Here is a 14,293-nt window from a genome sequence, read left to right on the forward strand (position 1 = left end):
ATAGCCTAAGCAGCTAAAAATAACTGTTTAATCCAAATTTCAAAGGCTGGCTCTCTATAATCTCAAAAGTAATCTTATTTTATTAGACAGACTATGCCATAAGAAAGAAAAGATCTTACCAATAATTTATCGAATAACTTCCTTAAGTTTGTTTCTAGCTTTTCCATGTCACCACAAAATGAACTCATTTCTGCCAACAGTTTCAATACCTAAAACACACAATTCATTGTTTATACTATTTTTGAATGAACAGGGCTGTAAAAGTAAAATGATTCTAGATAACTGTTTACGATTGCTTACCGTATATACTTGAGTATAAGCCAACCCGAATATCAGCTGAGGTACCTAATTTTAGCACAAAAACTGCATAAAAAATGTGCTGAAAAATACGGCTTATACACGAGTATATACGGAATTTTCAATTATGCTTTATAGAATCATAGAATCATGTTTGAACTGGAAAAACATTCAGAGATGCAAGCCTGCCTAACATGTTATAGTTGAGGATAGTGAAGATCAGGGAGATTATGTGACTGGGGTAAAATCAGTGTGTGCTGGTGGCAGGGCAGACCCTAAAGCCCATTTCTTATGATTCCTAATGTATCTGTAAAAAGCAGTAAGGACAAGAGTAAGGACAAAATACATGATATTTCAGCTAACAGTTAACATTATTGAACACAAATGCTAAAAAGATCAAAGCATTTTAACAATTCAGAGAAGCAAGAAACACAAGCACTGGTTCTCAACCTTCCTAATGCTGTGACCCTTTTAGGTTCCTCATTGCAGTGACCCCCTAACCATAAAACTATTTTCGTTGCTACTTCATCGCTGCAATTATGCTACTGTTATAAATCGGGTGAACCCTGTGAAAGGGTCATTCAACCCTCAAAAGGGTTGCAACCCACAGGTTGAAAACTGCTGACTTAGAATATACTCTTGATAGCAAAGAATTCAACTAGACTGGGCCTCATTTGTGATTAAATTAATCTCTGGATTCTAATTCAAGGTACTAGTTAATTGCCTCTTTTCTTAAAGCTGATGAGCCTGGCCCAGGTCATCTGGAACAATCGACAGTATTCGTACACAACTAGATTCTCCTCTATCCCAAAGACAGGTGGGAAATGGCACATGCATGACCATATTCAACAATCAAGAGCCTTTCAGGAAAACCAGTATGTTCGGTAAACATTTATCCAAATCAATCAATCTCTCTTCTCACCCCACCCCCCTCACACATGCTCTCTCTCAAAACAACAACAAATAAAGGCCTCTTGGATTAAAGAGCTGCACTAGATTTAAGGATTCAGAGAGAAATCAGTGAGCTGAGAGTATTTCAAATAGATGCAAAGTATTATAAATGTTTTAAAAGTATGTGAACATTACAGTGAAGGCATGAAGAACAGAGAGTAATGAGTTCTATCGGGAGACAGATGAAAAGATAATCTAGGTTAATTCAGTATAAATCTGGCACCCCTGGTTATGCACAGAGATAGAAACAATTTATTGTACTTAAAAATATTTAGCATACAAAAGTAGCCACAGCTTACAGTGAAAAAAGGCAGAATTTTCCCACTGTAGTAAACTTTAATTGATTCCATAAAGCATTTCTATGCAAATAGTCCCTGGCTAATAGATTGCTGGCTAGTCATGAGCAGACAATTAAATGAACCTCTTAGAAATTAGACTTAAAGTTATTAGTGGTATAAATTTGTGTTAAAATATAAGAATGCTTTCTCATTGCCAAGATAGTAACTTTTCTCTTACCTCCAACTGTGTATCGAGACCCTCCACTGGGGTAGTCAAGGAACTGAGGTTAGGAAGAACATGCTCACAGAAGTAAGTCACAAACCTTGTAGAATGAACATTTTTCTGAAAATTCAAATAATATTGAGTTGTTAAAAAAATTCTCTCAAATTACAGTTACACTCCACTAAACATATTTGAATTCTTCAATTCTGAGAAAAACTTGGGGGGAGAAGGGGTTGTAAAGTGACACATTCAGAGTGCACATTTCTCCATTCCAAGGACAATCCTCTGACGTGTTATTTCACAAGCAGACTCACTGCCAAGGACACAGAATCCAAAAGGTGAAGTGCTGACTTTCACACAGCAACAACTCTACCAATCAGTTAAGGGGAAAAATGGAAGTGACTAAATCATGTTTTCGATGACAAGTGATATAAAATAATCACACAATCTCTATCTTTTAAAAAGTCTGTAGGGAAGCGTCTAAAGAATTTCTTTTGATGTCTTCGGCTCTCAAATCCCCTCAAAAGAAAACACTCACAAATAAGCATGCGCTCACAGTTTAAAGTGGGCAGCCTTAACATCACAGTGTTAAGATAACAGAGTGATCAAAACAAAACAGCTTACAGAGAACAGGGGCACCGCCTGCCGAGTGCACTGCAAGAGCCTGTCGACGCAGTCAGGATCCGAGGGGTTGAAGGTCTGTTCCAGGTCAGCTTGCTCGGCCACCAGCTCTACAAGTTGCTGCCTTCCACTCACTGTCTGCAAGCTTTTTAACCCTGATAGTATCTTCATGAACAGGACAAATTCTTCACCTGTCACATCTTCTAGGACCTGCAAAGAAACAATCCAGAACAGATGGGTCTTTAATGCCCACGTGGGAAAACACTATCAATACAGAAACCAGAGCAATTGTACTTCAGCGACTTTAGTCAGTTTGACCCCACCGCTTGTAACATACAGATGAAAGGGGCAATTTCTAGCTCCAATTCAGTTTCAGAATACTAACCATGTCTTCTCAACTGGGGGAATATATTACCCCCAACCTAGAAAACTGCTTCGTGGGAGCTCTTTTTATGTATAAAGCATAGCTAGGCATACAATGTATAAGGATGTCTAAAAAAGCTCTTCAGGCAGTTGATAACAAAAAAAAAAAAAGGTTGAGAAACTGTTAAATCAGATTCAGTTACCTCTATCTAAAAGCAAGGAACCCTGGTGGTGCAGAGGGATAAGCATTGGGCTGCTAACCACAAGGTCAGTGGTTCAATCCCACCAGTTGAGGGAAAAAGATGAGACTGCCTTGCTTTTGTAAAAAATGTAGCCTTGGTAGGGGACAGTGTAAGATATGAAAATAATAATAATTTATAATTTATCAAGGGTTCATGAGGGTGGGAGAGGGTAAAAAAATGAGCTGATACCAAGCGCTCGAATAGAAAGAAAATGTTTTGAAAAGAATGATGGCAACATATGCTTGACACAATGGATGTATTGATTGTTCTAAGAGCTGTAAGAGCCCCAATAAAATGATTTATTAAAAACAAATGTCGTCTTGGAAACACTAAGGAGCAGCTCTATTCTGTCCTGTACAGTAGCTGAGGTAGAATCCACTTGATGGCAGTGGGTTATACTTAAAGCAGCTTCATTCACATGAACAAGGTAATTGAAGACAAACAGAAGACCACGTGAGTATATGTGCTGCCAAGACCACTTTAAAGTCTTTTAAAGCTGAGGCTCTACACCTTCCTGCTCATGGTCCAAACCAGCTCACAGTAGGACATACTTGACCGGATTACCAGCACAGGTGAATATGCCGATACTTTCAGCTCCACAGTTGCTCCTTTTGCTCAGAGCGAAGAAATCTTATTAGGAAGCAAATGGGACTAATAGACAACATTTAACCTTTCTAAACCATGAGCCTTTAAGAGGAAGGTTAGTTACAGCACATCATATGAGCCTTAAGCATCTGTAATTATGCTACAGCAGAGAGAAGCATGGGCTTGTAGGATAGTGGGGGAGAGAAAGAGTAAAAAAAATGAGCTGATACCAAGGGCTCGAATAGAAAGAAAACGTAGGTAGGATAGTGGGGGAGAATAAAAAATGACCTATTTCCATGCAATAATACATTATGTTATGAAATAATGCAGAATACCATGGAAGAATAACCTAAGATAGAAGGAGTTTCCTGAAGGGTATGATTGTAGAGAGTTCTGAAAAAAGTGTACATTTTAAGGTAAAGACCATGTCTAATTGGTTGACTTTTGTGCCAATATGGCATTTCTAAGAAGCGATGAGTGGAGTCTAGCCTACCCATCAGGACACAACCTGGGGTGTCTCCTTGGGGACGTGGTCCAGATATTAGACCCTGTTGGAGGGCAGGTCGTCCCCTTTTCTTCCCTTCTGGCCACTTCACATCATCACTCTGCACACCAGGCCCTGCTGTGCTTCATCACACCTCACCCTTCCACCTCTGCTTCTTTGGCTCGTGGGTCCAGTATTTGTGAGATGGAAGGACCATCAGAACAATATTATCTCACCCAGGAAAGTGAGTTGGACTGGGCTCTCTTTCTCTGCAGCTAAGTGGGCTGATTTCCTGTTATGAATTCCTTTGTCAATATAAACTTCTCTACATTTCTAAGTGTCTTGGTTTTGATTCTCTATAGAACCCAGAATAATAGACACTGCAAAGGATTTAAATGTGATTATAGTCTTTTAAATTGACACATTGAGTCTGCATTGCAAGTGGCTTCAGTGTTAAGTTTAAGAAATGCGTGAGCTCAACATTGGTTCTATGAGGATATTAGAATTTTACACATAAGGCACATACATAATGCATTGACATATAAGGCAGGTTTCAAATACATCTTTTGGCTTTAGAGAAACTCTAAATGGTGACTGAAGCTTACCTTTTTGGATTCAGTTAGTATAAGCTCCTCCACTTCTTTTGTTAATACTTCTTCTGGCAAAGTTTTAAGTTTTGTAGATAGGAATTTGATCGCTCGTTCTCTAACAATGTCTTCTCCTTGAAGTATTTGGCTGAACAATCCTCCTAACGTCCCTGCACACAAAAGCATTAAGTGTTGCAAGCCAATATGCTGAGTAACTCAATGATCTGATCGGAGTGCAACGAAGTATTTAAATTTAACTCAATTAACAGCACTTCTCCTCAAATGAGGTGATAAACGTGAATACCACCAAGACTAGTAAAAACAAATTTGAAACATACTCAGCCCCAATCATAATAAGAGTGATTGCATGCTGTGGCCATGGGAGTGAGCACATCTTTCCCTTTTTTAACCATTATTGATAAATTAAAAGTGGGTATTTTGGAAGAATTTAAGACAGAAAAGATAATTTTCCTAGAGTTTTCTCAGCATAATCTGTTCTTGCAATTACTTTTGCTGTTTTTTCAAGTCATATCTGGGGAGCTAAGCAGATTTTTTTCACAACCTCTAGAATTTATATGAAGTAGATCTCTGGTTGAACCCCAGCCTTAACTCTGAAAAAAAAAAACAACCATCAAAAATCTAGTTTTTACCATGATTTTTATCCTTAATTAATAATGCTAAACTCCTATTTCCTTAAGATACCAAACACAAGAATAAGACTTGGTCTTACCTTTTGCATCCATCTTAAATATACTTAACAGGGCATTGTTAACCAAGTTAAATTCCGCTGAGTCATCTGGAGAAGGAAAAAAATGCCACATGTATAAAATAAATTAGAAAACAAGTCAGTCAGGGTGCAGCATAGCACTGAATAAACATACAATTTTCCTCTACTTCTTTAATGCTTCCTCCCCACCACTATCATGATTCCAATTCTACCTTACAAATATGGCTAGACCAGAGGATGTACACTGGTACAGATAAGAGCTGGAAACACAGGGAATCCAGGACAGATAAACCCCTCAGGACCAATATTGAGAGTAGAGATACCAGGAGGGTAAGGTCAAGGTGGGGGGAGAAAGGGGAACCAATCACAATGATCTACATATACCCCTTCCCTGGGAGATAAGACAACAGAAAAGTGGGTGAAAGGAGACATCAGTCAGTGCAAAACATGAAAAAATTTATAAATTATCAAGGGTTCATGAGGGAGGGAGGATTGGGATGGAGGGGGAAAATGAGAAGCTGATACTAAGGACTCAAATAGAAAGAATGTTCTGAAAATGATGCTGGCAACATATATACAAATGCGCTTGACACATGGATGTACGTATGGATTGTGATACGAGCTGTATGAGCCCGCAATAAAATGATTTAATAAAAGAGTTATTATCTGCCTCATTTTCAAAGACTCAGCAGTTTCTTAAAGGTTATATTGCAAAGAGATATAAACCAAGCAATTCTGAAAAGCACCAAGAAAAGACAGCTTCCTTGTAAGGGTAGAGAGCCTGATACAGTACATCAGGGCACCCTCTATTTTAAGAGGGCATGATTAAGAATGACGGGCAATTGGGGGAGGGAGGAAACCATAAAACCTTTATGCATAGAATTAAAACCCTTAAGAATACAATATTGGGAATTACACCACCAAGATGTCAGTTCAGACTTCCAACTATGGAACACAATGATTATTTTGTCTCTATTAGGCTCCTCGCTAGCCCTAAACAAAACAAACTTAAACTACGGAGTTAATATTTCAGAGAGAGAGAGAGAAAAGAGAGACCACGCAAGAGAGCGAAAGCACATTTTAATAAAAGTATACTGTAATAATAATAACCCTTACCTGTTTGCAAAAGCTGAGTTAGTATGTCTGCCACGCGGGGAAGGTTTTCTCCAGTGGCAAACTGAGGCAGCTCTTTAATTGCCTGACGTCGTATCTGGGCATGATTTCAAGCAAAAATTAAACAAATCTTACTTCATTTTAAAATACAACTTTAGAAACGTAACTTTCCAAGAAAACAAAAACTATAAACCACACCTAAGGGCTTACCTGATTTTGAACCGCAAAAACATGAAATTTCTAACATAATTTGTCCTAACTTAATGTTCACGTTTCACAGAATAACTTAAATAAGATGTGTTGGAAGGGGAAGCTAAATATAATACAGGAGTGCAGTAAAGTGTTAGTAAAGATTATAAACAATGGCAAAGACAATTGCTGAGATTTACTGCCTTTGGGCATATCACATATAACTCCTACAAATGGCTATCAAGGCCTAGACTGTTTATTTTTAATTTTCTAATTTTTCATATTAACTAGTTAATATAACATTTCTGAGTATTTTGTATGCAACAATCCCCAATACTAATCTTGGTTTATTTAGTTTTACATAAAGGGTTTATATTCCAACAAATTTTGTTAACATGTTGGTGACTCATGATTTTCTCTTCAAAAAACAAGCAGCTAATAATAGTTGAAAATACTTAAAGAAACTCATATTAACAGATAAGCTAAGAGTTAATTCTGTTACAATGAAAATAGTCTAAGAAAATGATTTCTCATTTTAGCAATAACAATCAATACATAGATGACTATTTTTACTTTCATGTAAAATATTTAGGTGTAGTAGTTATATTTTATGCTGCAACATTAATTAAATATCCAAGCAAGCAAAAACTGACTAAAAACTGTTAGGTCTAATGTCAATGTACAAAGTGTATGAGTCTAGAATTGTGAGTCACAACCTCTTTTAAACAGTGAATAACAAACAAAATTATGTGTTTTCTCTGTTGAAAAGGGGCAAGAGCTTATCCATTTTCTCAAATGTACATTACGAGGCTGGATCTGCTGTTTTGCCAGCCCGTACAGTGGTATTTTACTCAGTGCTGTTATCAGCACTCTACATTCGCTAGATGGAAAAGATGTTGGGAATTTTAAGAGAAACATCTAAAAGCTTGCTGACAAGCTTCAATCATAAACTTACCGACACGTCTTCATCCTCACAGAGGTCTAACTGAGCATTGATAGCAGAATCAGCCAATTCTGGAAAATGCTTAAAGAATTTTGGAATAAACTGAGCAGCTAATCTCTTTTCCTTGGTGCCACCTTTCACACCATCCAGTATGACTTGATAGGAATCTTTATGCTAAAAGAAAGGAAGCGGAAGAACGTCACCCCAGCTTTGGTGGATATCTTGCTTGAATCGATATTAAAGTATTAAGATATTTACAGAGGCTTAAATACTTGTCTTAACTTAAAGAATTTTATTACTTAACACTGTACATCTTACCACACCTTCTCCCACCCTCTAATCCCTCTCCAAACAGTGAGCCTGGAAGGGGAGGATGACTAAGCTGACATGAACACGTTTGTTAATGTGCCAGTATGGTTCATTCTAGTGATTACTGGCCTTTTGTCTGTCAGCAGATTAAATGACAACCTTATGATACACCAAACATTAAGACATTTCTGTAAATAAGGGTAGCTTCTTTACATGAAAGTCTCCTAGGGATTTCTTTAGAGCAGGGGTCCTCAAACTTTTTAAACAGGGGGCCAGTGCACTGTCCCCTCAGACACAAATACAGACACAAAATCAGACTGCAGGGGCCATTATTTCAAAAAGATATACTTTATGGTGGCAAAAGTGAAAAAACATCATGGTTGTTATCTCTACCATTTTACATGCCTGGTTTTTGCCTCACTGTTTCTGGACAGCCTACCTAAAACCAAAGCTCTGGATTTTAGCAGCCTTTGACTTTTACTTTTTACAGGATAGTACAAATTCAACATCCTTCAAGTCAAATACAAAGCTCTACTTATAAAGCTTTTTGAAGAAATTGCTCACATTGCCTAAAAGTAAATAAAGAATCTGCTTGGAAACTAAATATAAAGGAATAATTAGCAACATTTATTGAAAGTCTACCAGAGACTTCACAACTATCCTGCACATCAGTATTAGCACATTTATTTCTCAGATGAGAAAGCTAAAGCTCAGAGAAGTCAAGGAGTTTGTCTAGGGCCACTCAGTTAAAGAGCAGGTTCAGGACTAGAGCACAGTTCGGGTGGGTTCAAAGAAAAGATCTGTACCAATTATCACTCAGTAAGAGGAACCCTTTAAACCAAAGCTACTGCCATCTAGTCAACTCTGAAGACCTGCTTCATAAGGCTGCTCCAGGGTTTGACTTGTTGAGTTTGAGGTCAGCAGGCCAACTACGCCCACTACGTCAGCTGGGCACCTTCTGTATTATAAATAAATCCAAATTTAAAGAAGAGAAGAGGAAAAATATTTGCCAGAAGTAGGCCTGAAGAAAGGTGTAATTTAAGTCCTAAATACAGATTCCACACAGGCATCCGAAGCAACGACACTACAACATATTCAGGCTAAAAATCCAAGTTTTTACTTTCCACTATAAGTAAGCCTGAGTTTTATTAAATATATGAAATAGAATGATACCTGTCCTTGCCTGGTCTTTGGACGAAAGAGTATTTCTTAGCACTTCTCAGGACAATGGCTCATTAAACATTAACCACAATCATAAAATGCTTTGCTAATTTGTCTTCTAACCACAGCTGAGGCAACAAGACATTTTACAAACTGGATCTTGGAAAAGCAGTGGTCTTTTTAGTGATCGCAACGATTCAATGACAGGTGGGACTGTCATTGACAGATTCAATGACAGGTGGGACAGTAAACATTCCAAACACTAAAGTGTACTGCTGATTTTTCCTTTTCCAAACACAACTGTACATGGTAGACAAATGTTTCTGATCCTGGCAAGAAGCTTTATTATAGATATTTTTAAGGTGTTTCTAATAGTTTGTTTTTGATATCTGATTTAAAAAGCTGCTCTCTAAATCAGGGGTCCTCAAACTGCGGCCCACCGAGGATATTTATCCAGGCCGCCGGGTATTTTTGCCCCGTTTTGTTTTTTACTTCAAAATAAGATATGTACAGTGTGCATAGGAATCTGTTCATAGTTTTTTCTTAAACTATAGTCCAGCCCTCCAATGGGTCTGAGGGACAGTGCACTGGCCCCCTGTTTAAAAAGTTTGAGGACCCCTGCTCTAAAGAAATCCCTAAGAGACTTTCATGTAAAGACAGCTACATTTTTTTTTTTAATGTGGTGAAAATATACCCAATAAAACACACAAATCCAGCAATTTCTATATTTAATTATTTGGCAAGTATCCAACACAATCTCACTTCCCACTAAGCAAAAACTCTCCTCTTCCTTTTTCCCTCCAACTCCTGGGGACCATTAATAATTTTTGGTTTTCAGTACTCTACACTCACTGGCATCGAGTCCATTTCAACCTATAGCTATCATACAGGACACGGCAGAACTGTTTATGGGAGTTGAGAGCCTCATTTTTCTCTTTCTCAGCAGCTGGTGGTTTTGCACTGCTGACCTCAAGGTTAGCAGCCCAATATGTAACCCACTATGCACAGGGCTCCTCTAGATGTGCTTATTTCACATAAAAACGAGTATACAGTATAGGTCCCTGTGTAGCTAATTTTACTCAGCAAAATGTTTTGACAGTCTATCCATCTGTGACATGTGTCAGTGTTTTTCTTTTTGGCTGAGTAATATACCACAGTGTGTGGATCATATTATTTGTGCAGTCACCAGTTCTGGGACATTTTGGATGTTTCATCTTTTGGCTACTGGGAAAAGCTTTGCAGCAAATATTGGTGTACATGTCTGCTCACGTGGCTGTTTTCAAATCTCTTGGGCATACACCCAAGTGCAGGAACAACTGGGACATACGGTAGTCCTACTATTAAATTTTTTAGGAACTCCCAAACTGTTTTCCACAATGGCTGGACCACTTTACATCCCCCACTAACAATGGGGTTTCAGATCTTTACAGCCTCACTGACCCCTAATGTTGTTTACCACCCGTGGCCCCCTTTTTGATAACTGCCATTCTCTCGAGGATAAGATGTGAAAGGTCAGCTACAATTTGATCCATATTCAATAGATATCTTTTAAGAGCAAAAAATTGATAGTCAAAATACAACAAATATGTATAGTTGATGAAGTAAACCCCATGTTTGAGTCTAGAACGTAGTCTCTAAAAAAGAAAGACAATTATAGAAAAGGATGTTTCAAAAAACACTATTTTGGGGGGTGCACTTTACGTTATTTTCTCTAAAAGCAAGTATTACATAACAGAGCAGAATGTAGAGGTATTCTAGTTTACTCAGTCCAGCTTCAGTTCTCTAAGAATTCAGTGCCTGAACAACTCACTAAAATTATGATCAGTGGAGCAATCTGTCTTAAAAAGTCCTTGGCAGCTTCAATTAGTGTCATGGAGGCACGGATTGCCCGCATTCTACTCAGAATCATGCTAAATTCTTTAATATGGGTTTTAACAATTTAAGATAACAAAAGGCAACACAAGGAACTCCCAATTATTCACCAAAATAAACAAACTTAATGCCATCAAGTCCATGCTGACTCAAAGCAACCCCATAAGACAGGGTTGAACTGCCCCTGTGGGTTTCCAAGACTGACATAAATTCTAGTTTGGCTTCTAGTTGCCCTAACACCCGTAAGTAGGTAGCGGTCAACCTTCTTTTTCCTAGTCCAGCAGAATGGCTGTGTGTGTGTACGGGACAGCACGATGTGTAGTTTTTAAATGCTTCCATAGTGGCATGTTTTGTTGGGCCTATTATTACATTTTTCTCCTTAAAAAATAAAGAAAGAAAGAAACAGCAGCAGCTGCAGAGGCCACAGGGGGGAAAAGTTTCTCTAGAAGTGTCCTGAAATACATCCTTGGGTATGATATTTCTTTTAATCACAAAAGGTACAGCATAGGATTTCTCAATTATGTTTACCTCAAGAGATTCTGGGGTTTTTTCCCCCAAGAAAAGACATAAACATCTAACTACTTACTACCAACTCCTCACATTCAATGTATGCCAGTTCTTTATAACCACAGGAATACACCATCAAAAGTCGATTGACAACCACTGGCCTAGCTCCTTACCCAACCCACTCTGCTGATGTGCAACAAAATCACATGTAGGTAGGACTGCTAGCTACAATCATCCTTAATTGCAAATTATAAAATAATGCCTGTGAAGAACTACTCATTCTTCCGAGGAACAAAACAAAAGCAAACTCTGACTGCCCATAGTTTCCCCATCTTTCATTAAGGGGTAGGGAATTTCTCCTTCACAGTTGATGTTAGTTAGCATCAGGGCCTCAAACAGGTTCATTCAGATTTGATCCCCTGCTGAGAACGTACACTTCCATACCAGATACACTTAACTAGAACCTACATTTTGAAAAGCTTCCCAAGTGATTATGATGTCATCTGTTACCTGGAATCTGTAAGCTTAATTAATTGTAGATTCTGCTTCCAGCATATCCAGGGTAGAAATAGAAATTCTCACCAGTGGGGGGTCGAACCAAAACGAACTAGTACAAAGCCCTGCCTAACACATGGCATATACAGCTACCAAAAGCTGTCATCCAAGAATTCATCAAAGGTGGCTCAAAAATACTTGGGGGAGGGGGAGGTTTGCAAAAAAAAAAAACACAACTAAATGGTCAAAAGAGCAATCTTCAGAGGCTACAAGGGGGACACAAAGTGCTACTGACATCCCTTGCACACTGGATTTGGTGTCGCGTGTGATCTATACAAGATTTTAACGTGCAAACCATTCCATGCTACAAAACAAGTCCCCATTGGAGTAGGCAAGGGTTGTCCTGGAAGCAATGCCTCCAGGTTACTGTACTCAGTAGAGAAGAAAAAACATCCGATGCTTGAAACGGGCACTATTGGCAATTAGGGATTAAACCAAAAAGAGTTTTCTATAAAGGCGGGTAGGGGGGAGGGGCAGGTCAGCTCAGAAAGGCTCTTAAGTAAATTACAAGCCCAGAAAAAGGGATGGGAGGTATCTTACCACGACCTTTGTCAAATCACCAAGTGCCACGAATTTGACTCCAGGAAACTCCACAAAGTTCTAAGCACTGAGAAGATAAAGCATGGGATTTCTTAACCAAGGATTAGGTTTAGCTCAAGAAGAGCCTGGTTTTTCACCCAAGGAAACATATCGTGTTCAACGAACCATCAACCCATCACAGTCAACGTACTACCAGGACAAGATCATCTCCAGCAGCATAGGTTTGAGAGATAATTCAACACCGGTACTCAAACTCTTGTCTGGGATAAACGCAGCCTCTCCTACGTTCCAATTTTTCATTCTTCAAATACTTCTCACTGGAAATACACTCAAGCGAACACATCGATGAAAAACTAAAACCGTTATCCCGATCACTATCCCCGGCGCCGAAGGTACATTTCGGGCGAGCACAGATCTTTCTAGGTTGTACCTGCACCGATGGGGCACTGAATAAATGAAGTCGTGGGACAATCCACGTTGCCCCTTTGGGTTTGTCATAAACTTCCATCCACTAAGCACCCTCTCCAACACACGAACAGCGAGTTTTTGCCTCGACAAAGGGACCTGAGACGTCTGGGGAGAGCCCTCTACCTTCCGTGGGACTGCGCACCATCGGGAAGAGGGAGAAAAACAAGTGAAACCGAGAGGCCACGGCTCCGGAGGAGAAAGAGCGGGACCAGAAGTGGCGGGGCCGCTGAGAGAGGAGGCTGGTCCCGGGGGAGGCAGAGAAGCCAAGCCTGGGACCCGCGGGGCCACGCTCGCTCCGGGGCAACCACAATGCTCTCTCGCGCCCCCGGGTCCAGGCCGACCAGACAGCCTTCCGAGACCTCGGCCGAGGGCCCGCGGGAGAGCGAGGCGGAGCCGGGCCCGGCGGCGGGGAGCGCGGGCGAGGCCGCGAATCGCCAGGCCCTGCAGGCCGCTCGGGGACTTACCTGACCCACTTGCTCCGTGGCGTCAGCCAAGATGCCATAGTTGCGGTAAAGCTCCTCCACGCTCGGCATGGTGAGCGCCCAGACCAGGACCCAACCCTGCGGCCGTCGTCGTCGCCAGCACCACCAAGTTCTCCAAGCTCGCGACCCGCACTATTAAGGCTCCGGCAGACGCTGGTGCCGCCTCCAGTCACCGCGCACGGCACGGCTCCTCCCCAACGTCTACGTAAAGACGTAGGCGCCAAGAGCGGGCCTCCATTGGCTGCCGCTGTGCAGAGTATCTTTTTAGCGCCCCCTGGAGTTCGGAGGCTCAAAGTGCGGCAAAGGGGATTAAATTAGCTCCTACGTGTCTGGTGGGATCATGGTTAGGCATTGATCTATTAACTTCAAGGTCAGCAGTTCAAAACTACCAGCCGCTCAGGCGAAAGGTGGGGTTTCGACTCCTGTAAAGAGTTAAAGTCTCAGGCAATTCGGGCATGTCCTAAAGGGTCGTTAGGGGTCTGCATCAACTTGATGACAGAGAGGGTTTTTTTTAATCATTTTATTGGGGACTCATACAACTCATCACAATCCATCCATCCATCCATTGTGTCAAGCACATTGTACATTCGTTGCCCTCATCATTCTCAAAACATTTGCTCTCCTCTTAAGCCTTGGTATCAGGTCCTCATTTTCCCCCTCCCTCCCCAACGCCCCTCCCTCATGAACACTTGATAATTTATAAATTATTATTATTTTGTCATATCTTACACTGTCCGACATCTCCCTTCACCCACTTTTCTGTTGTCCATCCCCCAGGGAGGAGGTTATATGTAGA

The 14,293-nt window shown here is 40.3% G+C and overlaps 1 protein-coding gene across 3 annotated transcripts in view; it reads right to left on the reverse strand.

Moving 5' to 3' along the window:
* API5 (apoptosis inhibitor 5) overlaps positions 1–13,630 on the reverse strand; it is a 29,072-nt gene extending 15,442 nt beyond the window's left edge. For all 3 annotated transcript variants that reach the window (XM_045290956.1, XM_004708307.2, XM_004708306.2), the window contains exons 1-8: positions 13,480–13,630; positions 7,616–7,777; positions 6,475–6,568; positions 5,362–5,427; positions 4,650–4,801; positions 2,374–2,580; positions 1,765–1,869; positions 120–209 (exon numbers count right to left, since the gene is read on the reverse strand). In XM_045290956.1, coding sequence (XP_045146891.1) covers positions 120–209; positions 1,765–1,869; positions 2,374–2,580; positions 4,650–4,801; positions 5,362–5,427; positions 6,475–6,568; positions 7,616–7,777; positions 13,480–13,548 — 945 coding nt within the window. In that variant the 5' untranslated portion in view covers positions 13,549–13,630. The remainder of the gene's footprint in view (positions 1–119; positions 210–1,764; positions 1,870–2,373; positions 2,581–4,649; positions 4,802–5,361; positions 5,428–6,474; positions 6,569–7,615; positions 7,778–13,479) is intronic.
* Between the last annotated feature and the right edge of the window lie 663 nt (positions 13,631–14,293).

This window comes from Echinops telfairi, unplaced genomic scaffold (genome assembly GCF_000313985.2).
Source record: "Echinops telfairi isolate 266 unplaced genomic scaffold, ASM31398v2 ScPeMD7_60;HRSCAF=208, whole genome shotgun sequence".
NCBI lineage: Eukaryota > Metazoa > Chordata > Mammalia > Afrosoricida > Tenrecidae > Echinops > Echinops telfairi.